This window comes from Microtus oregoni, unplaced genomic scaffold (genome assembly GCF_018167655.1).
Source record: "Microtus oregoni isolate MIOR12 unplaced genomic scaffold, Mior012 000048F_ref0000485, whole genome shotgun sequence".
NCBI classification, from domain to species: Eukaryota; Metazoa; Chordata; class Mammalia; order Rodentia; family Cricetidae; genus Microtus; species Microtus oregoni.
The window spans coordinates 894,047-922,038 of record NW_024543222.1 but is presented as its reverse complement, the minus strand read 5'-3'; the positions used below and the strand labels follow the sequence as shown (position 1 = coordinate 922,038).

The 27,992-nt window shown below is 54.9% G+C and overlaps 1 protein-coding gene across 2 annotated transcripts in view; it reads right to left on the bottom strand.

Moving 5' to 3' along the window:
• Positions 1-13,628: 13,628 nt before the first annotated feature.
• Tbc1d16 (TBC1 domain family member 16) overlaps positions 13,629-27,992 on the bottom strand; it is an 80,756-nt gene continuing 66,392 nt past the window's right edge. The window contains exons 4-12 of one of the 2 annotated variants that reach the window (XM_041635939.1): positions 24,846-25,007; positions 23,874-24,021; positions 22,809-22,976; positions 22,189-22,337; positions 21,360-21,494; positions 20,563-20,749; positions 17,463-17,642; positions 15,178-15,324; positions 13,629-14,122 (exon numbers count right to left, since the gene is read on the bottom strand). In XM_041635939.1, coding sequence (XP_041491873.1) covers positions 13,874-14,122; positions 15,178-15,324; positions 17,463-17,642; positions 20,563-20,749; positions 21,360-21,494; positions 22,189-22,337; positions 22,809-22,976; positions 23,874-24,021; positions 24,846-25,007 — 1,525 coding nt within the window. In that variant the 3' untranslated portion in view covers positions 13,629-13,873. The remainder of the gene's footprint in view (positions 14,123-15,177; positions 15,325-17,462; positions 17,643-20,562; positions 20,750-21,359; positions 21,495-22,188; positions 22,338-22,808; positions 22,977-23,873; positions 24,022-24,845; positions 25,008-27,992) is intronic. The other variant, XM_041635940.1, reaches the window with a different exon arrangement.

The following is a 27,992-nucleotide window of genomic DNA, read 5'->3' as shown; positions in this document are numbered from 1 at the left end:
TAAGAGGTTCCTGGGTATTTACTCTGAAAAGCCTCCTTTTGGGCCAGTCCCCTGCCTCATCATGCTTGGCTCCATCTAGCACTCTAGCATGATACAAACTGGTCTCCTGGCTCCCTTGGGCCCTGGACCCCTCTTGGCAGCAGCTCCCACAGGTCTAAGCTGAGCTTTCAGGGTTTTCCAATGTCATCTGGTAGACCCTGAGCCTGCTGGGCTCCTGAGCCTCCTGAGCTTTCCTGTGCTGCTCACGGATGGAAGCTCATCGACTCTTGGGTCCTTTCCTTGAGCAACTACAGAGACCTTCCATCAGTTCCCAGATTATATGCCCTGTCTATGAAAGGCTGAGCCTGTCCCTGTATCCAAGCCAGACAGACCCTCCTGAAAAGCCTGTTCCCTGCCTGTCCTGTAGTCTGATAGGAGCTCCTCACTCAAAGCATGTCTAGCAGGAGGACACTCTATCCCATTGGCCTCAGCGTCCTCTTTGGGTGCGGAGGTTTAGCGGTTAGGGCTGTAGGAAGGTCTCCTAGCTCATGCCTGCTGGTGGGAAATTGAGGGTACCCATGAGCAAGTTTACTTTCTTCAGTGTAACCACACCAGAAGGCCCAGTGAACCCAGCAGACAAAGAAGCAGAGGCTGATCAACACCAAATCCCCGAAGATATTGCTTTCTTCTGCTATTTCTGTCCCGGGCATGATGTTAAATTCTTTCACCAGGCTCTTAGTTAGCCGGGGTTGGCCAGTGGCAGAGGCTCCCTCATCGACAGGCACCAGGGAGCAGGGAGGCAGAAGTCGGTGGCAGTCTCTTCCCTCCTGCACCAGGCACGGGGATCTGAATGGTTGCCCTATTCTGGCCAAGCCACCAGGGCCCCTGCCAAGTCCTCTGGGTCATTGCCAACTCCCTCCCAGCAGCAGCAACTGCAGCACACATTCTGAGAAATCCCCCTGTGGGGTTTTCTCTAGAAGCCTTGGGAGGCAGGAAGTGCCCCGGGCTGAGCTGAAGTAGCAGGTGGCACCTAGAACTCTGGGGGGGAAGAATAACTCTCTCCAGGGGTCAGGCCGGTGACCAGAGATAGCTCAAGAGGCCCAGCCAGTGCTTCTGCTTGTGGTCACACCCCCTGGCTGGCTGGGTTCCACCTGACCTATTTACAGAGCTGGCCTCCTCAGAACGAGGCACCAGGTCCACCGGGGCTGGACCAGCACTAGTCCAAGTCGCTAACTTCAGGACACGGATGTTAACTCCCACAGCAGCAGGCGACGCCCCAGAGGTATTATCTGTTTCAGCAGTCACACTCTGAGGCGCCTCTCACCTCCCTGGTTACCTTCAGGGTCGGGTGAGGGCTCCTCTGCCACTTTCTCCCAAGCCCCCTCTGCCCTTCGACTCAAGGGGCCACTCTGTCACCTGAAAAAATGAATCACAATGGGATCCATTATAGTCCTAAAGCCATCAAAGAAAGAGAGAGGGCTGGGGGTGTCCAGCAGTTCTGCCGCACCCGGGAGGAGCACAATCAGCCATTGTAGCAGAGCTGGACGTCCTAGTGATAAGGAGGGAGGAAGGAAAAGCAGCTGGGCCTCTTGAACCAATTACAAAACAGAATAGAAGGTTCAAGGACCTGAGATAGCAGAGACCAGGGTAGGAACAGCTTCTCCACCCCCACGGCAGCTCCGTGGATTGCCCTGCCTATCTTCCCTTACATCTTATGCCCGATGAGGGGGATCAGGACCCTGAGCTGGCACTAGTCCAGAGTCTGTCTCCAACTCTAAGTTGGCAGCTACTCACTCCCTGAATATCCTGTATCCTATCTGCATCCAGTATAGACAGGAAACTGAGGCACAGGGATGGCTGTCATTCCTAAGATCTGAGCTTGGAGCCACGACTCCGGGCTCCATCTGACTGCGCTATTCTGGTCCCTGAGGCTGTCTCTTGGGCTGTCTGATATGTGGGGACAGTGACAGCAGGCCTCCAGGCTTCTCGCTCGGTCTTCCATGCCCCCCTGACCACCTCTCTCTCTCTGTTACTCCCTGGGGATCCCAGCCTGAACTTCAGTGGGGATGGTCTCGCTTCTTCTTCCAGTTTCAGGTGACCTCACGAAAGCTGCCTTTGCTTAGGGTCTAGGTCCCAGGAATGGTCAGTTTTTCTAGGGACACCTATTCTTGTGCTGAAAGTCCGCCCCGATTTGAATTCAGCTAGTCAAGTGCATGGCCACAGCAAATCACTTAGTCTCTCTGTACCTTAGTTTCCCAATCTGGGAGATGGGGTGAGAACAGCCCTCCCTCTCACGGCCGTGACGAGGACAGACTGAGAATTCTCGTCTAGGTTCTATACGTCTAGGTGTGTCCCTAGCCCTTCATTTTGTAGGCTAATGCCACCCTGGGATCCTGTCTCCTGTGTTCACCAGTGCTGGCAATCCATAAGCTCCTATTCTGGCTCTCTGGCTCTTCCTGAGGGCAGGTGGCAGCTGGACTTCGAGACGGCTGCTGTCGGGTGCCGCAGTCTCGTCCTTCACCCGTGTGTGGCTAAGGTGGGGGTGGGGGCTGCTGGCTGGCAGCCAGTGAGCTCTGCAGCCAAGGCCCCGATGCATTCCAGTCTGCTGGCTTGGGGCTCCAGTCTGTCCCTCCCCCAGCGTGGGGTCACCTGGTCAGGAGTCCCTGTCACTCTTCATGTCTCTAAGGCTCTCCTCAGAATAGAAGCCAGAAACCAGCAGCCCCCCACCCCAATCAGGGCATAAGATCCCCTTCCTCCTAAGAACCTTTCAGTCCCTACAGGGCTCCAGGGAGGTCCTTCTCCTGGTGGACACTCCCGAAGCCCATCAGGGCCACTTGCTAACTCTGACACCTCTGCGCCTTGGCTGAGAACTAAATCAGTTTAGGGAGACATAATGACATCACATGTGAGACTCTGCCCCTGTTGGGACCGGCATCACTCAGCAGAAGGATCAGTCTATATCCAGGGCCTTCTTGCTCTCATGCACCCCCCCCCCCCGCCCCCAGCCAGAGCAGGGTTCTCTGGGCACAGGATGGCACCAATGGAGACCTGAATGTCTCAGAGTCATAGAGGGTGGCAGTGTTTCTGGCTGGGTCAGGCTCTGGTGGCCTTCAAGGTCTGAGAGACCTCCCATTCTACCCCTCTGTGTCCTCACCCCTTGCTGGGCAGGATCCTTGTCCCTGCAGTGGCTTGACTATGAACTGGAGCTGAGCGACCACACCATGCCCCACTCTGCCCCCTCTGCTCATCTGAGAGACACCCTAGAGGTATCTCAGAGAAGAATGACTGGTGCACACACAGACTTCCCGACCCTGCACCCGGTCACACCCCTTCTCATGCCTGTGATCAGATTGCCTCAGCCTGTGGTGGTGGAGGCATGGGATAGTATTGTGTTTGACAAGCCGCCTAGCCAAACAATGGCCATGTTGGAGAGTTTGGCTGTGCTCACTTGCAAAAGATCATCTCAGCTGGGTTTGTTGATGGTTTATACCACCCTCCTAAGGGCTGGGCAGGGTCACCTGAGTATTCAGCCGCTCCCTAATGCCGCATGCAGCACCACCCCAACTGTGCGTGGGAAGGGCTGGGGTATATAGGCCAAGGAAGACTAAGGGAGGCGGGCTCTATCTATGTAGCTGTGGGAAAGCCATCGTCCCTTCTAAGAAAAGACTTCCCAGTGCTGACTTTTGGGGGAGGAACACCCACACCCCTGAGGTAACCCCTCATCTGTGCTCTCTAGAAAACCCAACAAACTCATTGGTTCCCCAGAGAGAACTTCAGTGGGATCCTGCCTGCTTAGGAAGAGGGGTAGATGTTGTTTATGGGTCCCCCGGGAAAGAATTTTAGCAACAGATGGAGACACTTAGGGAGAAATTCATTCAGCCCCCCCCCCCTCCAGGGAGCTTTTCAAGGACTCAGACTCTAGTCCCCTGGCTGCCACAAGATATCCTGAGAGTGGGCACAGGGGACAAGCTATGAGTTTGTTCTCTGTTCTAGAAGCAAGTTGGAGAGCCAGGTGCCTTTACTGTCCATATGTAGATGCTTCCTAGGCCTGGCTGAGAGTAGAAAGCATCTCCCATCTTCCCCAGTCTCCCTGGATGGTCTGCAAACAGACTCGGCTGGGGAGTTGCGGGGGAGTTCTTAATCTTTTTTTTTTTTCAGACAAGAGTGGTCTCAAATTTGATATGAAGCTGAAGATAATCTTCAGCTTCTGATCTTCCTGCCTCTGCTTCCCAATTGCTGGAATTAGAGGTGCACTCCCCACCTCCTTCCCCCCTAGTTCGTGTGCACTGGGTATCAAACCCAGGGCTTTGGGCATGCCAGGTAGGTTCTCTACCATCTGAGCTACACCCCCAGGCCCCAGGGGTCTTTAAGCAGATTCCATGCCTGAAGGCCAATCTTATCAACATATCTCTGTCTCTTTTATGATCTGTGTACCCTGGCATGTGTCCATATTGATGGTGCTATTCCTCCAATCAGACAGTATTTGCTGACCCCTCAGGAGGGCCCTAGTTTATTAATTTATTATTCTGCAAACAACCAAGAGGCTGCCACAAGCACAAATATGCCTCTTATACAAAGGTGGCATCTGAGACCCAGAGAGGGCAGGTGTGATCTCCAAGGCCACTCTGTGAGTTTGGTGAGCTCCCTGCTCGTCATTCCCAGGGGCACAGTCAATGGCGGTTGGATATTTCCAAGGTCTTTTGAATACTCCCATGTGCCCTCCTGTGACTGTTGCCCTGAAGAGTACCTGCTGTGAGGTGTTGGAGGCGGTCTCAAAGAAGGATGCGCCCACCATGCCACTCTTCAGATGCAGAAGGCCGGTATTCCCCCGTACAGGCTTCATCCCCAGGGGCTGAGGCAGAGCTTGAGCCAGAGCCAGGCCAGGCTAAGCATCAGTTGACCGAGGAGGCTCTGGGGCTGGCTTGTTTGTCCAGGCTTCTTGTCCCCATCTTATCCTGCTATCTGAGCCAAAGAATAATCTGCCTCTTATGAGCGACCATAGTTCCAATTTTAAGGATGTTTGTGCTTCTGCCTAAGAAGAGACCCCATGGGCTGACACTGTCCACGCCATGAGGACAGGCACAGGCCCAACCCCAGAGTCCATGAGGATGGTTCTCAAGATAGCTGCCTAGAACCCCTTGGTGTATGAGAAGACCTGATGGAGGCGGGGGGGGGGGGGGCAGAAAGAGGTCCAGTTTGACGGGTCACTCAGCAGCTCTGCCCAGATGCTCATCCCTCCCAGGGACAGGCGATGGCAGCTCCTGACACCTGGCGCTCTTTGAGGCCCAAGGTGTTTCTTTTCTGTGGCTGCAGGAATAGAAGCACCATGTGTATGTTGGGTTCCATAAGGACAGACAGACAGGGAAGGTCCTCTGGAGGCAGGATGTCCTGGCTGCAGCTGGTTCCTGGGGTGGAGCTTAGAAACAGGGTTAGGCAGCTTCAGAGAGGGTTGGAGTCAAAGGCCTGGCTTCCTCCTGGAAGAGGAGGTCTATGGATACCTTCGGGCTCCAGAGCAGTGTGGTTTTTCTCTCAGTGCTGAAGGCTTATGCAGGGTCCTTGTAATTAGACTCTCCCTAATTCCCTGCATCATGAGTTATTAATACCTACCCAAAATGCACCTGTTATGATTAGATTGATGGTTCTCCTTTCCTCCTCTCCTCCTGTGCTACCTTGGCTGAGTCCTCTCCCCAGGCTCCCAATTCAAGAAGGCCCAGTCCCTCTGCTGCCCTACACACTCCCGCTTTCAGGATCCCTGCTCCGTACTTTGTAGACACCCTGCACACAGTGACCATGGGGTGGGGTGTGTGATGATGGGCAAGGTAGGATGAACGCATTGGGTATGAAATCAGAAGCCACCACCAGGGTCTCTGCAGAGCTGAGTGTGGATGGTGGGGGCGGGCAGTCTCTTCTGTGGAAGCCTAGAAAAGCCCCCAAAGATTTCTTAGGAATATGCTGTGTCTCTGTGTCCAAGTACCATCCTATGCCCTCAGCTCAGATAGGGCTCTGGGTGCAGACCCTGCCTGACCCTTCCCAGAAGCCAGGGCTAGTAAGAGGTCCAGGCCTTGCAGGTTTGAACAGCTGTTGAATCCCAGCATGCTCTCTGTCTTGTGCAGAAGTGTGACTGGCATCCATCCAGTGGACAGGAACTGAGGAGGGGCAAAGGAGGCTGGTGTAACCCATCGAGACCTCTTCCTGGTAAAGCACTCCTCCTGCCTAGCTCCCTCAATGAAGTGAGCTCTATGGAACTCTGGGAACTATGGGGTTGGAGAGACCCAGTACTCCTTGTAACCCACTCTGCCCCAACACACACACAAACTCATCTCTCTCTGTATAGAGGTTCTGAGCAGAATCCCAGCACCAGGCTTGTTTAGTGAGCCGTAGTGGGATTATAGGGATGCCCTAGCAACTGTGCTATGCCTGAGTCTTGAGGAAAGGGCTGTGGTCTTTTGCTCAGCATCCTGGGGGGGGGGCACCAATGGCCATTGCGAAAGGAGAAGGGGGAGCCCAGGCAGGAAGCAGGACCTTCACTTCTAGCCTCCCTGCAGAGGATCCCATTACCTGGATCCCATCCCTGGTGGAACTGCAGATCTCATCTAGAAGCATTCAGGCCCCCTGGACACTGTGCAACCAGCCTCACTCCCCATTTTAGGGACACCGATCACACCCCTGAAACTTCGTTACGCCTGTGTGCCTGAGGCAGGCAGTCCTGTGTGCAGTCGATCAAACAGAAAGACGCGAGAGTGGGGGAATGCGCCATCTAAATGAAACATTTGGCACAGCTGGACGTTTCCCAGGACTCCACCAGCGTGTTGGCTTTGGGGAAATGAGAGCCTAAGCTTCTGGTGGAAGAGACCTGAGCCTGCTTTTGAGAGACACCCGGGTGGTCTGTGGGCTTCGTGCCTTGTTGTTACAGCCTGCAATGGTGGCAGGAGGCGGGCAGAAGAGAGGGTCTCAGCCTGGGCTTGTCATGCAGATTGATCCGTCCTTCCACCACCTCCCTGAGACGTGCTAATGGCAGACCTCAGCACAGTTCAGTTTTTTTTTTTTTTTTTTATTTTTCGAGACAGGGTTTCTCCGTAGCTTTTGGTTCCTGTCCTGGAACTAGCTCTTGTAGACCAGGCTGGCCTCGAACTCACAGAGATCCACCTGCCTCTGCCTCCCGAGTGCTGGGATTAAAGGCGTGCGCCACTACCGCCCGGCTTACAGTTCAGTTTTGTAAGTAAACTGGATTCCCTCTCGGAGGGAAACATGGGGAAGCAGTTTGAGTTTAGAAGCCAGGGTCCTCACCTAGCGTCTCTATATGTGGGTGGACCTTGTGGGTTAGTGGGTGGAGCCTCCATTGGCATCAACCTCTCCTGGGCCGGGATGAGCCACACCCAGAGCTTGTACTGAGAAGATGGACAGGATGTCTCCAGGACAGGACAACCTGTAGGTTCCCTTTGCCCCCGCTGGCAGTGTCTCCTGCGGGCACCAGTCTCTGTCCAGGGCTCTCTAAAAGAGAAGCTGTGTGGAGTGCACACTCGTGGGCACTCCCTCTGGGCACTCCCTCTGCAACCAACACTTAGCTACATTGTCTCCCTCGCAGCCTTCCTTTTCACTAAGCTGCCCTTTACCTTCTGGTGTCTTCTGTTAACTATGCTCTGCTCTCCTCCTCTGCTTCCCCCTGCAGATGGTGTTGCGTGCTAGCCACAGCTCTTAATTGAGCCCCCCCCCCCCCACCAAAGCCCTGGTCTCTCACCCTACCAGGAGGGCCCACCCCTTCCTGGCCCTTTGCCACTCCCCCTGCTGTGCTGTGCAGTGCCATTGCCTTGCAGCCAGGAGACCCCTGGCCTTGATGTCTTTTTCTATTGCATCTGTGAATGGCTGCTTATGGCCAGGAAAAAGGGAACTTTGTCCCAAATGCATCTCAGCTCAGTGGGCACGCCAATTTTGTGACAGAGGGTGGTTGGCCAGAGTCCCAACTGGGGACTCTTCTCAGCATCACGGACTCAGAAGTCTCTGTCATCCTTGATAACATGACGCATCGCCTTCTGCCTGGGGCCGGAGAACCAGAAGAGTCTGGCCTGACACCTCCGCTCCCGTTTCAATATAAGCAACTTTTACACGGGGCTTAAATCACTGCATCCCCTCCTTACCCAGCTCACACACACAGGACCCAGAAAACTGTAACTCTCCTGAGATGCAAAGAGAGGAGGACACAGGAGGAGAGGTGGGGAACCAGCCATCCCTTCTGAAATGAAAGAACGCTATAGACTCTGGATGTCACAGGTCAGGCCAGTGACAGGTGTCCTCTGGTCTGGTCCTTTTAGAGGCAGTTGCTCAGTGATAGAAAAAGATGGGGTCTCCTCATCATGAAGGGTCTGCTGAGACACCCTTTCTCTGCCAGGGTGGGACATAGGTGTGGCGGTGCCTGGGCACCAGAGCCCAGATAAAGCACGGAAAGAACCTGGGCTTAAGAAAGGGTGGCTCGGTGACAACAAGGGGTCAGTGTGGGGCTCAGGGTATGCTTTGTGAACGGTCACCTTTTCTGGACTCCTGGCTTGCGAGGCAATGGGGGAGAGAGCCCTTATAACCAGGATGGCTCTGGAGAGACAGGGCCGAGATGAGACTTAGCTGGGATTCGGGGAGGTAGGTAATGAACATTACTGCTTGGGGTTGCAGGAGAGGGGGTCCCAAGGTGCTGTACAGATGGGGAGTTCAAGGTTTGCCTCGCGGAAGGCACAGAGGTGTGGGTGACCTTGTCCATTTGAGTCTCAGCATGTAGGACGTGTGCCACATATATCTCTCCTTTCAGTGGGCTATGACTGTCCAATCTGTGGCTCAAAATGGGGGTAACCACTGGCCTCGGTGACTCCTATTCCTTGACTCCATGCCACCCTCAGAGATGCTGAGGCTGTGAGAGCCTGTCTGGTTACCTCCTGTCCCTCTGGCCACTGGTCACCACCAGCACCTCAGACTCCAGTGACAGCAGAGTTTGGCTTCCAAGTGGACGGAGGCTTCTCCACTGGGAACTAACTAGCCCCTAGCACCCTCGTGAGCTGGCTCTCTGGGCTTGGCTGGCACCATCCGATCTTCAGCAGGGCACACTGGGCATGAAGGACACCAAGGACAGACGGGTAGAAAAGGTGGGCATCTCTCGACATGGGACCATCAGGCTACCCAGCCCCTGGCCCTTCTAGTCTCTGTAGGGCACACCAGTATCCACACAAGCCACGTGGAAGGAGCTCAAAGTTCCATCGGGTGCTTCAGGTGAAGGCCAGAGTTCCCACCCCATTTGTTCCAGAAACTTCCACAGAACCCAGACAGACCCTTGAGTACCTTCTCATCACCTCAGCTTCATGATCTGTGACTGGCTCCCAGGGCTGATAAGACAGCAAGATCCCAGTGGTGATGCCTGAATTTCCCTTTAAATACCCAGCCTGCACCCACCAAGTTTCAATACACCGATTGTCTCCCAAAGGAAGTTCACACAGGATGACTTGGGCTTTTCTCGAAATAGGAGCCGGGCATCTAAGGCCCTGTCAAAAGCCGTTAGAGTTCCCAGGCATTGGATAGCCGGGGATCCATGGACTCCCAGCTAATGGTCCCGAGGCCCATAAAGCATTCCCGAATTCTTCCAGCTACTTCTTTCTACTGCCAGGTCCACCATGACCTTTGGGCCACGCCCCTGGCCTTCCCAGAGCAGGGCCTGCTGACCAACCCTTCTGGTACTGCACCCCAGTGATCTCAGGGCAGCCACGGAACTAGGCAGGCTGGCCACATCTAAAGGCCCGACCTGGTCTGTCTGACCCGGCCACTCTCACTAGGCTTCTCTGAAGGCGTCCGACCATGTGAGTGGCAATACTATTTTATTTATTTTGTGTGGAATCCACGAGAGTCAGGATTAACAAGGGTCATGGTAACCAGTCCTGACCTTGACCGGAAGGGGACTGTTAAAAAAAAAAAAAAACAAACAAAAAACAACAGAGAAACCGAATCACTCGCTGTAGACATCAGCAATGGGGATATTTCATTACTTTAAAAACAAGACACACAAAAGACTGTCTTCCTTATCCTCCAAGTGTGGAAGAAAGACAGTCACGTGACTTGACCTCTGAGAGCAGGAAGTGCTATCCTCCCACCTGGAACTGAATGCAATGTGTTTAAAGGCCTGGTGGTGGCAGGTATCTGCATGCAGCTGCTGAAGAAGCACGGAGTCCTCACGGAAGGATCTTCCCCACTGTGGGCGAGGCCGGCCACGCAAGAGCACGTGCGCATGCGCACAGACAGGCGCAGGCCAAGCCCGACGAGGTGGCTTTGTGGCTCGCTTTTCTTCACAGAAGGTGTGGGTGGCACAGAGGCTTGCCCTCTGCAGAGGACACACAGGAGGCAGTGACGTGGGAGAGGCGTGGGTCTGCTGATTCCAGACCCGGGGGAGCACTCGATGGGAGTGGACAGCCCCTCCTGGTCACCGCTGCGGAAGGCTAAGGCCAGTGGGCTCTTCCCTGAGTGGCAGGTGAGGTCCCTGGGCCATGGTTTGCCGCTCTTGTGGCAGCCTTTACATCCAAGTTCCCAGAGCAGTTACCCTGATGGAGAACCTTGCTCTCCTTTTATGGGTGAGGAAGTGGCTAGGGGAACCCTTCACTACCTGCCAGGAAAGCTCTGGAGGACACTGGCTTCTTTAGGTTTGGGGTGGTTCCTTTTAGACCAGGTTAGTGCAGGACAAAATGCATCGCGGCCTTTTAGAAACACAAGACTAAGTCCAGAGGCTGCTCTGCTCTTCAGGGACTCCAGGGATCTGGCAAGTCTAGCCTCAGGCTATCCAGCTTCCCTGTGTCCTCCTCCCTCCTCAGTGGCCCAGCTGGGTGGGCCTTGGCCTGTCATGAACCCAGGCTATATCCCTGCATAAGTTTCCCACCCTCCTGGGCAGGGTGACCTCCAGAGACCTCTGCCAGGCTCCTTCCCACTGGCTGGCCAGCCCAGGGTGTCCCTCACAACCCCAGCCTGACTACACTGGAAAGGAGCCCACACAGAGGGGAGGCCACAGGTAGACTCTTGGAACTGTGAGGGGCTGATCTCTGCCTGAATTAATTCTGTCAAACACGAAATAGACGGGTCAGGTGTGTCACCCAGTGTGGCTGCACACTCGCCTACAATGAGTGTGGGCTCCAAGTTCCGCACACTGCTTTCTCAGCACAAGAAAACACGAATGCAGGGAAGAGGTCAGAGGAACCGCTCAGGAGCTGACTCCCGATGCAGCCTACAGTTCTCCCCATTTCCTTTTGCGGTACCCTCTCCATGCCCAGAGCCATCAAAGGCACCAGCTCGGGGTGACCCTCCACTGGGCTGCTGCCCTCCTGTCAAGGGCTTCACACCACTTGTTGCAAAAACTCAGTCAAGACCAAAATCTTCCCCTCCTTAATTTAGCCTGTTTCCCTCCATGTCCCCAGCTGTTCCCGAACCACATAGCTCTGTCTGCAGAGGTGAGCCAGGCCTCCTGGCTGGCACCTGGAGGCAGAGCTGTCTGGGGAAGCAGCGTCTTCTCTGTGCCCAGTGAGGACACTGGCCCAGGCAGGAGAGCACACATCCTACTCCAACCTCTTGCTGCTGCCCCCTCCCCCAACACTGTCCCCTCCACATGGAGAGTAAGTGACCCTTTCCAAGGTAGGCATGTTTCACCAGTGTTAGTACACGCACACGTGCGCGCACGCACCCCAAAGATGTCCTTCTTTACCAGAGCCCCAATGACATTAGGGGATGTCGTCAGCACAGACATTAGCGGCAGGGCATGCGCACACAGGCGTGCTTGGTCAATAGCATTAAGTGTCATTTTAAAAAATGGGTTAAATAAGCCTTGTGGCCGAGAGACGGTGTGCGGGCTGATTACCCGTGATTTGTATGTCCTGGCGGTGGGAAGGCTAGAAGTCTAATGACTGAATTATCACCCTAATGCCTTTTGCTGGCTGGGAATAATCCTGGGGTAACAGCTGCCACAGGGTATTTGGCTGGTCTCCTCTAATTGCATCCAGATTAAGGTTGCTGTTCCGTGTGTGCAGGGCCTCTCCACTCCTCAGAGCAGAGCAGGGCTCTGTGAGCCCACACACCATGTCTGGCTGCAGAGGCCCCAGATGGTCTCACACTGCAGGTAACACGGGGGACCGATAGTCCACGGGACTGGGGGGGGGATACCTGGTACAAGGCCGTCACTGACCGTTCTGGGTCAGGTCTTGGGGAGCACTAGGATCCTTGCTCTCAGAGACTCCCTGGGCCTGCTCCCCCCCACTCCATCCCCACCTACACAGCAGAGTGCAGGAGACAGGGTGCTGTGTGATCCTGGGAGGGGGAGGGGAAGATCTGGCTCCTCCTCCCTGGGAGTGATCTGTATCTAGATTTCCTGGAGCGGTAGGCAGATGGGACCCCTCTGAATCACCAGGCCTCTGCTACGTTGATTGCTCAGAGCAGCCCCAGAGCCAAGCCGGACCACCTGCTCTGCTGCCCCTCGGGCGGTCAGCAGTGTGGTATCCACCCGCACTTAGAAAAAACACTGCTCCTTTCTGCTTCTACCGTCATGGGTGACCCGAGACCCAGAGGCCAGTGCCGCCACACACCCATACACCTTATGTACCCACTGGGACTTCAGAAATGGTGAGCCCAGAAGAGAGTGAGCAATTCTACCCAATTCTACCAGAACCACCGAGTCCAGACTGCTGACCCAATGCTCGCCCTGTGTGTCAGTCAGGTTCTAGCCGTGGAGGCTGTGTGCTATATATGAATACTGTGGTGCTGGACAGTAGATACGCCTGTACCCCAACAATCAGGACACTCTCTCCCAAAGGCTCTTCCTAGAAGGATCCACGTCCTCAGAAGTGCTCCCAGAGAAGGGGGGCTGGGAAGGGAAGCGGCCGGCTGTAAGAGGTTCTTACGTTCTGATAAGCACCTTTTAACATGGCACCGTCCTGCAGCGCCGCTCTCAGTGAGAAAAGTCAACAGCAGGGCACCTCTGCCCACCCCTGCCGCCTGCATCCCCACACGAACTCAGCCCGTGACGGAGGGATCAAGGCTCCTTCCTTGACCAGCTTTTGGGACACCAGCTAGGGATACTACAGAACACGCCATTAACCAACCTCAGTCCTCAGCTTTGGAGGACGGAGTGTGGGGGTGACCTTTTCCTTGGTAAGAGGCAGAGCATCCCAGTGCTGCTAAGCCAGCGGAGATGCCAAGGGACAGAAGCCCCCTCCCTAGCCATTTCAGGTGCCCCTGTCTTGGTGGGGGATTTAGATACTCTCACCTCCCCAGGACCAAGCATTTTCTCTTCTGACACTTGTCAACCAGCCTGTGCCTCTGGGGTAGGCATGTCCTTCCCAACACTCACATGGGCACTGTGGGAAGCTCAGGTCTGAACATCTGCTCACACGCTCTCTCTCTCTTCCCTCTTTCCCTCCCTCTCTCTGTTTTTGGGCAGGTGTCTTCAGAGGGGTCTTGCAGCTGTGACCAAGAGGCTTCAGAAATACGCTTGACTCACTCAGGACAGTCCTGCTCACCTGTGCCCCAGTGCCAATGTGAGGATGAAGCCTTTTCTGGATCCTGCTTTGTCCACAGCTCGTGGAGACTCTGGGCTCTGCTGGAGTCCTTCCTCCCCCCCCCCCCCCCCCCCCCCCCCCGACCAGCCAGCAGCCTGCAGCAGGCAGACATCCGGGGCCAGCCTTTCAGGAGCTGAATTCTCAGGGCATCTGATATTTGCTGTCACTTCTAGAGTCTGATTTTGTCGTCATGGTGACAAGGCTCTCTTCGCATTGGCCAGAGGCCTTTCCTTGTATTTCTAGATTCTGTTCCCTTCACATCCATCCCCACCCCCTCCCACTTGCCCAGGACCCCAGGGAGTTCCTCTTGCTCCTTGTCAAGAGCAGAGGCTTTCCTATCTGCGGAAACCAAAGGCCTCCCGCGGTGCCTTCGGGCCTTTCTTGCCTTCTCTTGGGGGCTTAGGTGATGGCATCTCCATTGTGCCCCCATAGGGACAGTTCTCTGAGCCCGGGTGGTGGCCGGCACACTCCACAGCTGGCATGTACCCGCTGTCCCACATGCCCGTCCCACACAGCTTACACAGGTCATGTAGGCTGCAGGGGATCCGTGGCAGAAGGCGGAACTGGTACAGGAGACTCCTGGCCTGCAGAGAGAAGAAAGGCTAAGGGGACAGCCAGGCCATCGGGATGCAAGGGAATAGTGGAAGTACATGGAACCAAGGGACACACTCATGGAGGGGACAGCACAGTGGCCTGGGTCTTCACTGGCTGCCCAAAGGGACCATGAGATACTTGGGTAGTTTAAGACACAAAATCCCCAGGTGAGGTGTGAGAGTCAGAAGGGCATGCCCCCAGCCGTCCCTGTCCTTTGCAGGACCCCTGCAACCCTGTCCCATTCCCTTCTGGACAGTAAAAGGCCCCTGCCTCACCGAGGTACTATGCACCACTGCAAGGTCAGTGCAATGATAGGCCCAAGGACCCCTTCTCTTCCCCAGGGACCACCAAAGGACTAGAACGCAAAGCATTGTCAGCTAGAGTGTGGGGAGCAGGAGGTGGGTGAGACTCAAGCCACTCAAGGTGGGTAAGAAGTGAGGCTTTCCCTCTCCTTCCTCACTTCCTAGCTCTGGACTCCTGGGTGGAGACTGGCTGGGCATGTATACATTGTTGCAGATGAAAGGGACTGTGTCCAGGGATGGCCCCCTGAGGACATGACAGCATTGCTGGGCTGAGGAGGCTGCATCAGGTGCTAGTAGTCCCCGTGGATTTGGTAGAGAAAGCCCAACAGGCAAGTGAGGGGCAGGCTGGAGCTCTGGAGGTGGGGTGGTACCCATGAGCAGGGGTGGGGCTCTGTGATGTGAGGGGCTCTATGAGCAAGCTGAGCCCATGTGCTGGGTAGGGCTCTGTGGGCAGGGGTGGTGCTGTGAGGTGTGGGTGGGGCTCTGTGTGTGTAGCTGGGTCCTTTAGGTATGGGGCAGGGCTTCCCATGTCAGGGTGGGTCTGTGAGGTATGGGTGGGGCTGTGAGGTGTGGGCAGGGTTCTGTATGCAGGGCTGGGCCCTTTAGGTATGGGCAGGGCTTCCCATGTCAGGGTGGGTCTGTGAGGTGTGGGTGGGGCTCCGTGGGCAGGGGTGGGTCTGTACAGCATGTGGCCTGCTTCTGTCCGGGGCAGACCTGACGGGTCAGGCCAGTGCGGTGCCCACCTTCCTGAGCACCAGCTCTCCGTTCATGTGCATGGCCAGGTTCCCAAAGTGCAGGAGCATCTGGTCTGTGGCCAGCTGTTGCTCGATGACGTCATCCCCATAGATGGCCACGATGGCCACACAGATGAACAGGTGGAAGTAGTCCGTCTGTGGGGAGACAGAGAGCTCAGAGGGGCCCTACCAAATCTGAACCCGAGCTCAGCCCTGACTGTGGCCGAGGCTATCTGGGAAGCCTGCACCTCTGGTTCACCCTCCAGTTCCCCACCTGAAGACAGGGCCAGCGGTGACGGCTACACGCTGGGCCGCTGTGACAAACCGATGGATGATAACTGTGCCCCACCCTGGCCGTTGGTGCTCTCTTGGGAGGTGTCTGTGATGAGGGAAGAGAACACACACTTTCCTCCCTAGCCTGTCAGAACTCACGGCAGGACCTCATGCAGAGGTCTTGAGGGTGTCACGTGTGTGCGAAGGGCTGATCAGACTGCTTCCTCAAGACTCTAGAAGTTCTGGCGGCTGACTCCCTGGTGGTGAGTCCTCCTGCATCAGCCAAGTGTCCTTAGCATACGCCCCTGTCTATGGCTGGTGGCTGAGCATCTAGGAAGATCCCTCCTAAGTCACTCCCTCGAGGCCCCATGGAAGGCTGCCGCTACCATCTTGCTGCCCCTAACGAGATGCCCACAGCCCCTCCCTGCCTCCTGTAAGGCCACTTTGTGGACACACGAAGGTAGAAGGACGGGGGTTCTAGATAGTCCCTGTTGAATATTTTGATAACACCATGTGGGCTGCCATCTCCCAACCAGACCAGCAGTGTGCAGAGGCACACTGAAGTCCCCATCCTTGGCCTGCCTGCGTTCTTATTCCGAAGGAATGGGAGGAGGGGAGAATGAGATACATTCTACGGGGATTGGCCTAGAGCGCAAGTCCCAGCTCCTGGGGCATCAAGCCACGGCACAGGGGCCTGCATGACGCCTTTCCTTTGGAAGCTTAGCCCTCACCTGGCAGTGACTCCCCGTCTAGTGCTCACTCCTGGTTCGTTCATCATCTGGAAGGGTTTCATACTCAGCTGATGGGGAAAGGAGGATGTTCCAGAAGGGACCACTAATTCCAAAATCTTATGGCAACATGAACTTGCTTTGTGGGTCTTGAACATGGCAGTGGCCAGCGGGCTGCCAACAACCTCAGAGAGCAGCTGGGTTACTTCCCCCTGACTCAGCCTCCCCGGCCACTCTGGATGTCTGTCTGGAATAGTCTTTAGGATGCATTGGCAGTGGATGCTGCAGGTGGCAGAGGGAGAGCGACTTTGGAGCGTGCTCTCCACAGCCGGGGTCAGGGCTGGAGGACAGAGCTGTGCCCGGAGCACACGGATGGAGCTGCTTTTGGTTTGTGCAAGCACTCGTGTGCATGTACATATGTGCGCCCACGTGAGGCCAGAAGATGGTATCTAGGGCTCTCTCGCTGGGACCTGGAGCTCAGCAATTAGGCTGAACTGACTGGCTAGCCAGCCCAGGAATCTGCCTGTCTCTGCTCCCCCAGCACGGGGCGGGAGGGTTATAGGTATGCACCACACAGCTGGTTTTTGTTTGTTTTGGTTTTCTGTTGGTTGTTGTGTTTTGTTTGTTTTGAGACAGTTCACACTGTGTAGTCTTGATATTCCTGGAACTCACAAAAATCTGTCTGCTTCTGCCTCCAGAATGCTGGGATTAAAAGTGTATATACCACCATGTCTGGCATGCCTGGCTTTAAAAAAAAAAAAAAAAGAGTTCAGGGACTCCAGTGTGGATTCACGATCTTGCAAGGTAAGCACTCTACCCACTGAGTAATCTCTCCAAACTGGAGTATTATTATTTTTAAGGCTGATGGAGTCAAAATGGCTTGCTGACTTCCTTACATTGATGGCTTGGGTGTAGTTGAGGGTGTAGAGTCAGCCCTGTGGGGGAGGAGAAACTGCTCGTGTGGAATACGAGTGGAGGCCCTGATCCAGGTTCTCTCTGGAGCCGTGGAAAGGCAGCTCAGGGTGGCCCGGCAGTCCTGGGGGGCCGGGCAGCATAGCCCTGTCCACAGCATGTGGGGACATACATCCTGGGCTGCTGTGACTGTCCTGTGGAGTGGATATCCCTCCCACTGACGGGCTGTGACAGAGGCAGTGAGGAGCATGTCAGCCAGCAATTTACACTGATTTCAACTACATGGGAGGGGAGGTCTGAAGCCGGCGGCACAGGCGGCTGGATGGGGTGAGGAGGTTTGGGGTGCCCACCGCCTAAGCACAGGATGACGACTCCGCTCACCTGGTAGTGGGCCCAGCAGGCCTCCCAGATGCGCAGGGCCTCGGCCTCAGGAAACTCCCGTTTGAAGCAGAGCAGGAGCCAGCGATGGCAGAACAGCATCTGGAGGCCGTCCTCGCCCAGCGACACCAGGTGCTGGTAGAAGCGCTGGTGTGTCAGCCGCAGCAGCTCCCGCAGGTACAGCTGGGGGTGGCAGGGGGGAGGAGGGTGTTAGCCAGACCCCGGGAAAACCTGCCCACCAGGGCCAGAAAGACCTTACTCAGGGCATCTTCAAGCCCAAAAGCACACACAGGAAGAAAGTCTTTCTGTCTGCCAAACACATCAGCCAGCTACTATGTCAGACTACACTGGAGCCCCCCCACAAGCCCCCCTTCTCTCTCTCTCCCCCCTCTCTTGTGTGTGTGTATGTGTGTGTGTGTGTGTGTATAAGTGTGTGTGTGTGTACCCAGAGGTTGACATTGGGTATCTTCTAACAGTCTACCTTATTTTATTTTTTTAAAAAGATTTATTATTAAACAAATCGCACATATTTATTTTATGTGTATGAGCGATCTGCCTGCACGTATGTCTGTGCAGCACACTGATGTCTGGTGTTCACGGAGGCCAGAAGAGAGAATTGGATCCCCAGGAACTGGAGTTACAGATGGTTCCTAGCAATCGTATGGGTGCTGGGATCAAATCCAGGTCCCCTGCAAGAGCGGGCAGTGCTCTTAACCACTGAGCTATCTCTCCAGCCCTTATTTTATTATTGTTAATCATGCGTGGAGAGATGGGCCTGTGTACATGACTTCAGGTAGCCAAGGAGGCCAGAGTTAGTGATCTCTGGAACTGGAGTTACAGGCAAGCGTGAGCTGACGGACTCAGGTGCTGGGGATTAAACTCAGGTCCTCTGCAAGAGCAGCGCGGTGCATCCTCTAACCCTCTCAGCTGTCTTTCCAGCTCGAGTCCACCTTTTTCGGACAGAGTCTCTTGCTGAACCTAAAGCTCGCCAATGAGCTGGACAGGTTGGGCAGGGATCCACCTGTCTGTGAACTTCCCTGGGACACACCCAGCATTTTCCCCGGGTTCTGGGGTGGGGGGGACTCATGTCCTCAGGCTTGTACAACAGGCACTCTGCTGAGTCATCTCCCAGCCCCAGCCGCTGGAATCTCGCTCACACCTGTCTACTCGTGCCTCTTAGATCGAAAGATATCCCAAGAGACCAGGGTATAGCCCTCGGCATAGTATGACCTCCTGGGTGGCCAAGGAGACTGACTGACTCAGCGTGAAGTCATCCTTCAGCCTCGGTCGACCCCCAGGGGCTGTTCCTACTGGATGCCTAACCAAGCAGGGCAAGCAGGGTTATTCATGAAACCCCAGCAACAGCCCCTTCTGTCCCACCACGATCCAGCGACTCCCAGAGCTGACAGCAGTTTCAAGACGCTGTCTGAATTTCAAAATTCTGGATTCCTGTGTGTCAGGTCACCGGGTCGCCTGGGACTTGACAGAGGCTATTTCTGGCAGCACCAGGTGGGGGCTGCCGACTGCTGACGCCACCAGGAAACCAATCTCCAGCAGCTAATGAGTCACTGGCGTGTGCCGCCAGGCTGCTAGGGTGATGGCGTCAGACCCTGTAATTGCCTCCCTGGGTACCGTGGAAACCTGACATCACAGGGACGCGTGATGAGGCCGGGGCCGAGGGTCTGGTTAGGGGTCAGTTGTCTGCTGCTGAGTGGGATCAGAGGCTCCGGAGGATAGTGGGGCCTCAGGACTCCTTACCACTCCTAAGCAAGCACACTGCTATCCCTACGGGCCAGGGTCTCCACTCGGTGGCTCACAGAAGGCCGAGGCCGCCATGTGGCTGACAGTTCTCTAATGAACATCCAGCGTGCACAACTGTGCACAACTGCCGAGTGCCCTGTACCTTCTGCCGCTGGCTGTTCCTCACTCACACCTTTGCTCACACAACCCTCTAGTCCCCAGGTTGATCTATGGGCCATGCTTCCTGCCCTCCTCAGTTCTGCTATCACTTGCTGAGGCATATGTCATCCAGCCAGAGGCCACTGAGCACGGTTACCCCAAACCCTCTGTGCAGCTGAGTCTCCAACACTTGAGACCGTAGGGAATAGAGACAGCCATGGGAGGGGCACCTGCGACTCCTGTCCTCAGAGATCAATGCCCTGGGCTCCTGCGCTCACTCTGTCAGCTTGTCTACTTCCAAACCAGGCCATGTGCGGGATGGAGGGCAGGCCACCCAAATCCTGGCAGGAGCTTGTTACAAACACAGGTGCCTCTCAGTGACAATATCCAGGCCCCAGGCACTCGGTGCTTCTCAGTTTATGTACAGCTGATCTCTCAGGACACGGGGGTGGGACATGGGATCAGAGTCAGCTGAGCCCCACAAAAGGTCAGCTTTTTTTTTGTGGGGGTGGGGAAGATGTGAGACTTGCCTGCTGGACATCTGGGTCTGTTCCCACTGCATACAGCTGCCCTGGCGGTCTGTAATGGGCCCTGCTAGTGACACACACCTGAGCCAAGTAGCATGGACTTCCCTCTCTTTGCCCTACCCAGGAGGCTGGATTGTGATAGCCCTGCAGGGAGGCAGAAGGCCAGCAGGGTAGGGTCTTAAACAGTCAGTCTTTGGGGTTTGAGGAAGAGAGGGTTAAGAGGCTGGCCCAGACCCAAACACATATCTCCTGGAGGTGGCCAAGGGCTCTTCCCAGGAGACTCTGGTTTCTGCCACCTACTGACTCCTGGTGTCGTGGCTGCATTTCCTCAAGACCCCTGGCAGCAGCTGAGCAGTGGTGGTGCACACCTTTAATCCAGCACCCAGGAAGCAGAGGCAGGCGGATCTCTGAGTTCAAGGCCAGCCTGGTCTACAGAGTGAGTTCCAGGACAGCCGTGGCTACACACAGAAAAACCCTGTCTCAAAAAAATAAAACCAAATGAAACAAGGCAGTGTGCTGTCTCTTTGAACCCTCTGATACACAGACAGACATGCATATACACATACAGATGTAAGCACACATATACAAGGCACAAATATATACACGCCCACACAGCACACAGTGGTACATGCACACACACACACACACACACACACACACACACAAGCACGCCTCACCAGCTGTCTCTCCATGTCCTCATCACGGGGAGAACTAACGAAGATGGTATTCTGCATCAAACCCACGAAGCACCAGAAAGTGTCCGATTCATCCAAGACCTCAGCCAGGATGGGGGCCACCAGGTCTGACATGCCCTGTGAGTAGCCGATGGCTGGATTGTACACAGCATAGTTCAGCAGGATCCTCCTGGTGGGGCAGTGGGGAGTGAGCTGACCCATCCCATCTCTGTAGTCCCCATCAGGGCCTGTCGCGCAGCTGCTGGGGCCCTGAGTTTCAGGACAGCCAGAGCTGCATAGAGAAACCCTGCCTCAAAAAAACAAAAAATAAAGTCTGGGCTCTGATGGAAGTCAGTGGGACTCATTTTTCAAGTGGTAACAGCATTTGCTAGAGCCCAGAGCAGGGGCTGGGCAGGAATGTGGGTCCTACTTTCTTAACGTTGGTTCACTGTGACACAAAGGGTGGGCTGGCTAGGTCGTTTTTATGGGCGATTAATTTTGTGCAGTTACTTGCCAGGCTGCAGCAGAATATCAAGATGGCAGCCTCGGACTCAGTATGGCGTTCTAGAGTAGGCATCGTGAGGGGATGCAAGTACACATGGCAGCGTGGGGAATGTCCTTCGGGGGCAGGGGCCAAGCCAGGAGAGGGTTGCGGGGACTCAGTGGCTGCTACAGGGGTCAGGAGCTAAAGTAACCCGTGGGTCCCCTGCTCAGGTGGAGAGCTGTGCTGCACAGCAGCCAGGGAGTCCCACAAGGTCGGTCATAGACTTGCACACGGGGAGGCCAGAGACACCAGGTACCTCATGCTCTCCACATTCGGGTTGTCCTCCCCTCGGAAGAACTGGTTGTTCCTATCTGTCCGAACCACATCCTTGTCCACGGTGAACTGCACACTGCGCCAAAAGGCTCTCTGCTCCTCAGGAGTCATGGAGAGCCTGTGGGGAAGACAGACACCATCCTGAGGTCAGCTGTGGCAGGGGGATGCCCGGGAGTACCCAGGGAGGAAATAGTCCAGCAGACCCCGGGGACCTGGAGTAGCTGCCCTCCAGGATATAGAGGCCTGGGCTCTGCTAGCTCCACCTCTGCTGCTAGGGCTATGGGCACCAACAGAAGGGTGTGTGTGCACACGCGTGCGCATGTGTGTGCGCTGTCAGCACCAACCCTCCAGCTCCCAACGCTGTGTGTGTGTGTGTGTGTGTGTGTGTGTGCTGTCACCACCAATCCTCCAGCTCCCAAGAGGACGTGTGTGTGTGTGTGTGTGTGTGTGTGTGTGTGCGTGCGCGCGCGCACGCGCCTGTGTGTGGTGTATTCAAAGCTTTCCTCATGTTAATTCAAGTCCAGCCCTGCAGAGGAGAGCTGACTGGAGCGTGTAGGTAGTGAAACCTTTGTGGGAGGCAGCCTTCAGTCCTGAAGTCAGGTTCCCAGCCCAGTCTGCTGCTGGTGAATCCTGGCCCTTGGACCAAGGCGCTGGGGATATGGTGTAGCAACTGCCCCTAGACTGCCAATGGTGCTGGCTCTCGGGAGACTCACGCTCCAAAGAAACCATGGTTCATGGGCTATCGGTCGGTGATGAATTACACCTCTGAATTCCCCGCTGTGGTTAGATGGGACTCCTGGGGCACACTGCACCTTTTTTGCTGGATCGCTGCGTATTCCTTTCGCTTCTGCTCCCGCAGCGCCTCGCGCTCCTCCGACGTGGACTCGTGGCTATAGTAGTGCAGTAGGAAAGGCCAGACCTCCCCCCGGATCGACACATCAATGCCGCCAAAGAAAATGGCCTGGAGGAAGCAGCACAAGTTGAGGGGGTGGGTGGGGGGATAGAGTATAAAACAGGGCAGCTCAAAGAACCCCAAATCCCCAGAGAAGGGTGTCGTGGGGCCTTTGGCGCGCCTCGATTCAGACCCAGGCAATTTGCACATGTTTACAAGGGGAAAGTGTTGGAGAGGCATTCCCATACAGGATACAAACCGGCTCATTTCAATGTCAAAGCCCCCCCGGGGTGGCACTCTGAGATCGATGTGTCATTCTCACGTCGTGGACTAATCCTGGGGGCTTTAATACTTCAGAGTCTGCAGGGCCCACATGGGATCCCCAATCTTGCGCAATTGTCTCCTCAGTGAAGCCGCCTGACCACTCCATCAATGCAGCGAACAGGACCCTCCAGAGGCTGTGGCCCACCACCCACCCTCTGTCCCCGCGGCTTGACTACAAGGGTTCCCCGGAGGCTGACCAGGTGGCCGCCGCCGTACCTGGCGTAGCTTGTATTCCTCCTCTACCTGGCCCAGATCGTTCAGGTGGTTGAGCCAGGCAGACACGTCCAGCCTCCGGTACAGACTCTCTTCCGGGTGGGTCTCAGAGGATGGCAGCTTGGGCCTTCGGATAGAAAACTGCATGCAAGTCCTCTCATCTGTGACCTGCTGGATGGGTGGGAGGAGCCCCGGGTGGAGAGCAGGATCTCAGATCTTGGGCTTTGGGAGCCTGAGATGCTTTTCCCAGGATGTCAAAGCCACTCTCTCCTCTGGGAGGAGGGGAGGCGCTGTCCCTGCTCACAAACTCCTAAATGGCAAGTGTAATTAGACACAATTAAAATTAAAATACCTTCATCCTAACACCACTCTCCCTCTGCAGCTCACAGCCTCCACCGCCCCCACTCCCTCTCCTGCCCCGGCCGCAAAGAAAACCAGAATTAATACCCCTTACGGCCCAACTTCCCTCTGCCAGGGAGAGCCTGCAATAGATTCCATTCGATCGGCCACATACAAAGGCCCGCTGTTCGGTGAGCGGGGGAGCCAGCCTGTCAGACTGTCTCCATGCGCAGTCACGAGTCCAGGGCGAAACCACAGCTGACATTTAATTCAAAAATCAAAGGTTGCTCGATGCAGAGAGGGGCCCATACCTCTATTGTAATAATGGGAGCTGGCGGGAGGCTCTGCGGGTAGGGCTGTAAAGTCAGCCCCCGGCTCTAATAAGCACATGCAGTACCTTAAGCAGGTGATTAAAGGGCTCTTATTGCCTCTGTATGCAGATTGAGCAAAATACGGCAAGAAGCCTTGTCAAAACATGAGTCTTCAAGGGCTCAGAATGACTTTCAGAAAGGCCTGGGCACACGTTTCAACCCCAAGCACATTGCTGGCTGACGCCGCAAACCAGACAGCCAAATGCCATCGTCCAGAGGGGATCCCAAGAGCCAGACCGGTGAGGAAGGTGTCCCGGGATGGTCCCAGACCCATGGGTTTGGGAGCTGGTATTCTGGGAGAGGCATTTCCACCCCTGGCCCTAACCATCCATGTCCACCCCACTCTCCGCTAGGTTACCTGGTCCCTGAGGTGCGTCTCTGTGCAGAACTTCCATTGCTGGAACACCTCGGAGAGCTTGTCCAGGCCGCCGTGGTGGAAGTGAAAAATCTTGTACTGGCTCTCCCGGCTGGCCACCACCAGCTGGCCACTTGTGCAAGCCTCATCACTAAAGGGTCACAGAGTGGGGGAGGGGTGGAGGCGTTCACGCAGGTTCTGAGGTCTGAGTTTAACCAGAGCACGCTGTCAGCCACCTCAGGCAGGAAATAGTGAGCCCCATGGGAGTCTGGCTGCTTGTGTGAGGAGCGGTGTCAACCAAGCTCAGTACTCCCTCTACCCAGGAAGCAAAGGCAGCTGGATCCAGAGAACCCTGCACACCATTCCTGAGCCACCCAGGAGACCTGGAGGAGTGCGGAGGGCTGGCTGGAGGCAGATCTGGACCACGCAGGGATTTGCTCAACCTCCTCTACCCTCATATCTGAATCATAAGGGGTCCAGGGAAGGGGGCTTCCCAAAATCTCCCTCCAGGCTGTCACCAGACCCGATCACCTCAGCACCACAGGGAATCCTACAGGGACTTTTGATAGGGTGCTGACTTGGACTGATGTGGAAAAACCTGACAGCAGAAGGCAGCGACTGGGGTCTATGAAGGAAAGGCCCCCTTTCTCTAGAGGCCAACTATGCAAATGACCCATGGTGCCCCCAAGGCACAAAACCCTGCACCGCTCATCAGCAAGTACCCACCTGGTGTGGGTTTTCTTTCCTGAGCAGGATGTTGGGGACAGAACGGGATGACCTCAAGTGGGATTACCACTTGTGACAGTGGATCAGGGAGGCAGCGGCATCGACTAGACCAGCTGCAGCCCCTCGATGTCTGCGAGACTGGAAATGCACATGGCTGGATGTGCCTCCCCACACATCTGTACACGCATATACACACAGGCTCACATGCTTGCGCACACTCGTATACACACCGCCAGGAAGCAGACTCACCTGAAGAAGAGTCTCAGGGAACGCATGTGGCCCAGGTCCACACGGAACACACCGTAGATCTGCTCCAGGGCGCATCCCCGCTGTGGCTCATCCCAGCGAGGTGTCTGCAGGAGGCCGTTGCTGTCGGGGAACCGCAGGTTGGCATCCGAGCTAGAGGGGGAGCTGGCAGAGCAGGTGGTGTGAGGACCTTGCATCTCTCTGCGATGCCAGCCCAGGGGAAGGATGGGGAGGGGGACACGCAACATTCACCCTGAGCTTAAACACATGGCATACGACGGAACATGCTTTGCCGGAAGCTGCACCCCAGATGCTAGGGAACGAACAAGTGAGGGAGTTGGGTCCGTTACTCTTTGGCCAGTGATAGTTTGGTTTGACTAGAAAAACATCTTTTTCATGAGCAGATGCCGAGGTACCTTGATACGGGCAGGAAGTTGCCAGAACGGCAGATAGCACTAGATAGAGCTCACACCTCCGGAGTGAACAGAGGCGTGTTACCAAGCCTCCCCGAGCCTCTACATCTTATTTATAATGTGACGATAGCAAGGATATGTGTGGAATAAGCAACTGTAAAGTGCTTGGTCCCCTGGGGCCTGTGAAGGGCCGCTGCTCCGTCACAGTCTTAGACAGTACGGGGCTTCTACCCAGGTTTAGAGTTCTTGTTTCTGAAAAGTCATGCTTATATGAGGAAACACATGGGCCACTAACATTAACTATAGGCCTTGGGTAATGACATGAGGACAAGGCTTGACCGCTTCCCACATGCCGGGAGGGGAGGTGTGGGGGGGGAGCGTGCATGGGCATCAGAGCCTGTGTCAGGGCCAGAGTCGACATCAGGGATCTTCCTCCGCCTCTCAGGGTCTCTGAGACCCTGGAGCTCGCTGATTGGCCAGACTAGCTGCCCAGCACAGGTCCCAGGGTTCCTCTTGTCTCCGTTTTCTCAGGTGCTGAGATTACAAGGGTTTGTCGCCAGGCCTGGCTTTATAAAGAAAGTGTAAGTGCAAGGGATCAAACTCGGGTCCCTGTGCTCGCACAGCAGGCTCTTCGCCCGCCGAGCCCCCTCCCTGGCCCTCAGGTTTTCGTTTTTGTTTTTCTTGTTTTTTTTTTTTTTTTTTTTTTTTTTTTTGAGACAGTGTTTCTTTGTATAGCCCTGACTGTCCTGTAACTCGCTCTGTAGACCAGGTCGGCCTTGAACTCAGAGATCTGCCTGCCTCTGCCTCCTGAGTGCTAGGATTAAAGGCGTGTGCCATCATCGCCCGGTCCTCACGTGTTTTTATAGCACGTAATCTTATTGCATGAGTAGTGGGATTACCCACTCTTCAGAAAAGGAAACTGAGGACCAGAGGGGGCCACACAGCCAGTGAGTAGCAAAGCTAAGACTGGATGGAACCTGAGCTCTATCCTCCCTGAGCGTGTAGTATGGCTATGCCACCTGCCATTCTCTCTCTCTTTTTTTAATTCATGAATTATTTACATTTTCTTTTGCAAAATATTTTATTATAGTTTTAGGCATCGCTGGTTAAATCCTGGTGTGTAGATCTAGCAGTAAGTTCTTCAAACAATAACGCAGGTATACCCTGAGCAAAGGCAGGCAGGAATGGGTTTGTGGTCTTATACTGACTCAGCGCAGTCAGTAGCTGCTCTCCGCTAGAGCAGAAGATCCGGTGTAAACCACCCAGTGAACAGATTCCTGGGAAGCCTGGGTCCAGCCCCTCCTTTCTCAGCATCAAGGAGAAAACAGGGCCATTCAAACCCTTCACAGTCCCCAGAACGTCAGGCCAGTTATAATATGGCTCTCCTTCCCGACCTACGTCAGGAAGTCAGGCCAGCAGGGTCCTCCCACGGCCCAGGATGCACCCCAGTCTTCCTGAGTGGACCCTGAATGGACCCTGCCGCTGCACTCTGTAAAGTGTTCTGCCAAAAGCTGCTTCCTACCATCCCTCGCATGGTACTGCTAGGCTGTGTGCGAAGAGGCTGGGGTCTCTATACATCCTGTCGTAGTACCATCCTCCAACACCTTCCTAATCTCCCAGAACCCCACAAAGCAGGCAGCAAGACACCGAGTCAGGGTGCGGCAGAAGGCCCCTGCTGGTCCCTGGGAGTTGGGAGCGGGGCTGGAGTAACGTGTTTCTGAAAAACAATGGTTATATGAGCAGGCTTCCTGCTGTGATGTCAACATGGTGACATTCAGGAAAAGGAGAGCTACGCAGACATTAAAAGATCAATGGTTGCCAGGGACTGGAGGAGAGGAGATACGGACGGGGGAGCACAAGACAATACAATCCTCTCTACGACACCACAAGGTTATTACCTGTTTGCCCAAACCCAGAGAACATGCAAGAGCAAGACAATGCCTTGTGCAAACTGTGGGCTTCTGGGTGATAAGGGTCCATTAGTGTAGGTCCATCCACTGTCTTGTGGCTGATGCTGACACTGGGGTGGTTGGGTCCTCATGGGAGCAAGGACACACACACACACACACACACACACACACACACACACACAGGTGATTTCTGCAGTGAGCCTAAAACTATCAAGCCAGGTGTCACGGTGCAAGTCCATCATCCCCGCACTCCAGAAATGGAGGAATAAGGATCAGAAGTCTAAGCCAGCATGAGTGAGCTGTGCAGTGAGACTGAGGCTAACCTAGGCTTCCTGATGACAATAATAACCAAAATGAGCTGTCCACATACAAGTTATAGAAATGAATACTACATGGGAGATTGTCGAGAGGAAGGAATACACAAGAAACATTATGTTCACATCTAGAGTAATAAAATTAATTCAAGTGCAAAAGAGACTGTTCTGGGGTGGGTCTTAAATTGGTAATAGTTCAAAGATTATAAACTCTTAGCTAGAAGCAGAGAGGTGACTCAGCAGGTAAGTACAAATCATGTTCCTGCAGCAGAACCAGGTTCAGTTCCCAGCGTCCACATCAGGCAGCTCACAACTTGTCCAGCCTTCTCCTCTGGCCCCTGTGGGCACCTGTTCTCTCTCTCCCGATCTATCTATCTATCTATCTATCTATCTATCTATCTATCTATCTATGTGTAGTCTTAGCTATTCATAATATTAATATGTATATCTTTGTGGGAATAAAAAACAAATATTGGAAATCTAAGCCAGGAGGGGTGGCATATACCTGGACTT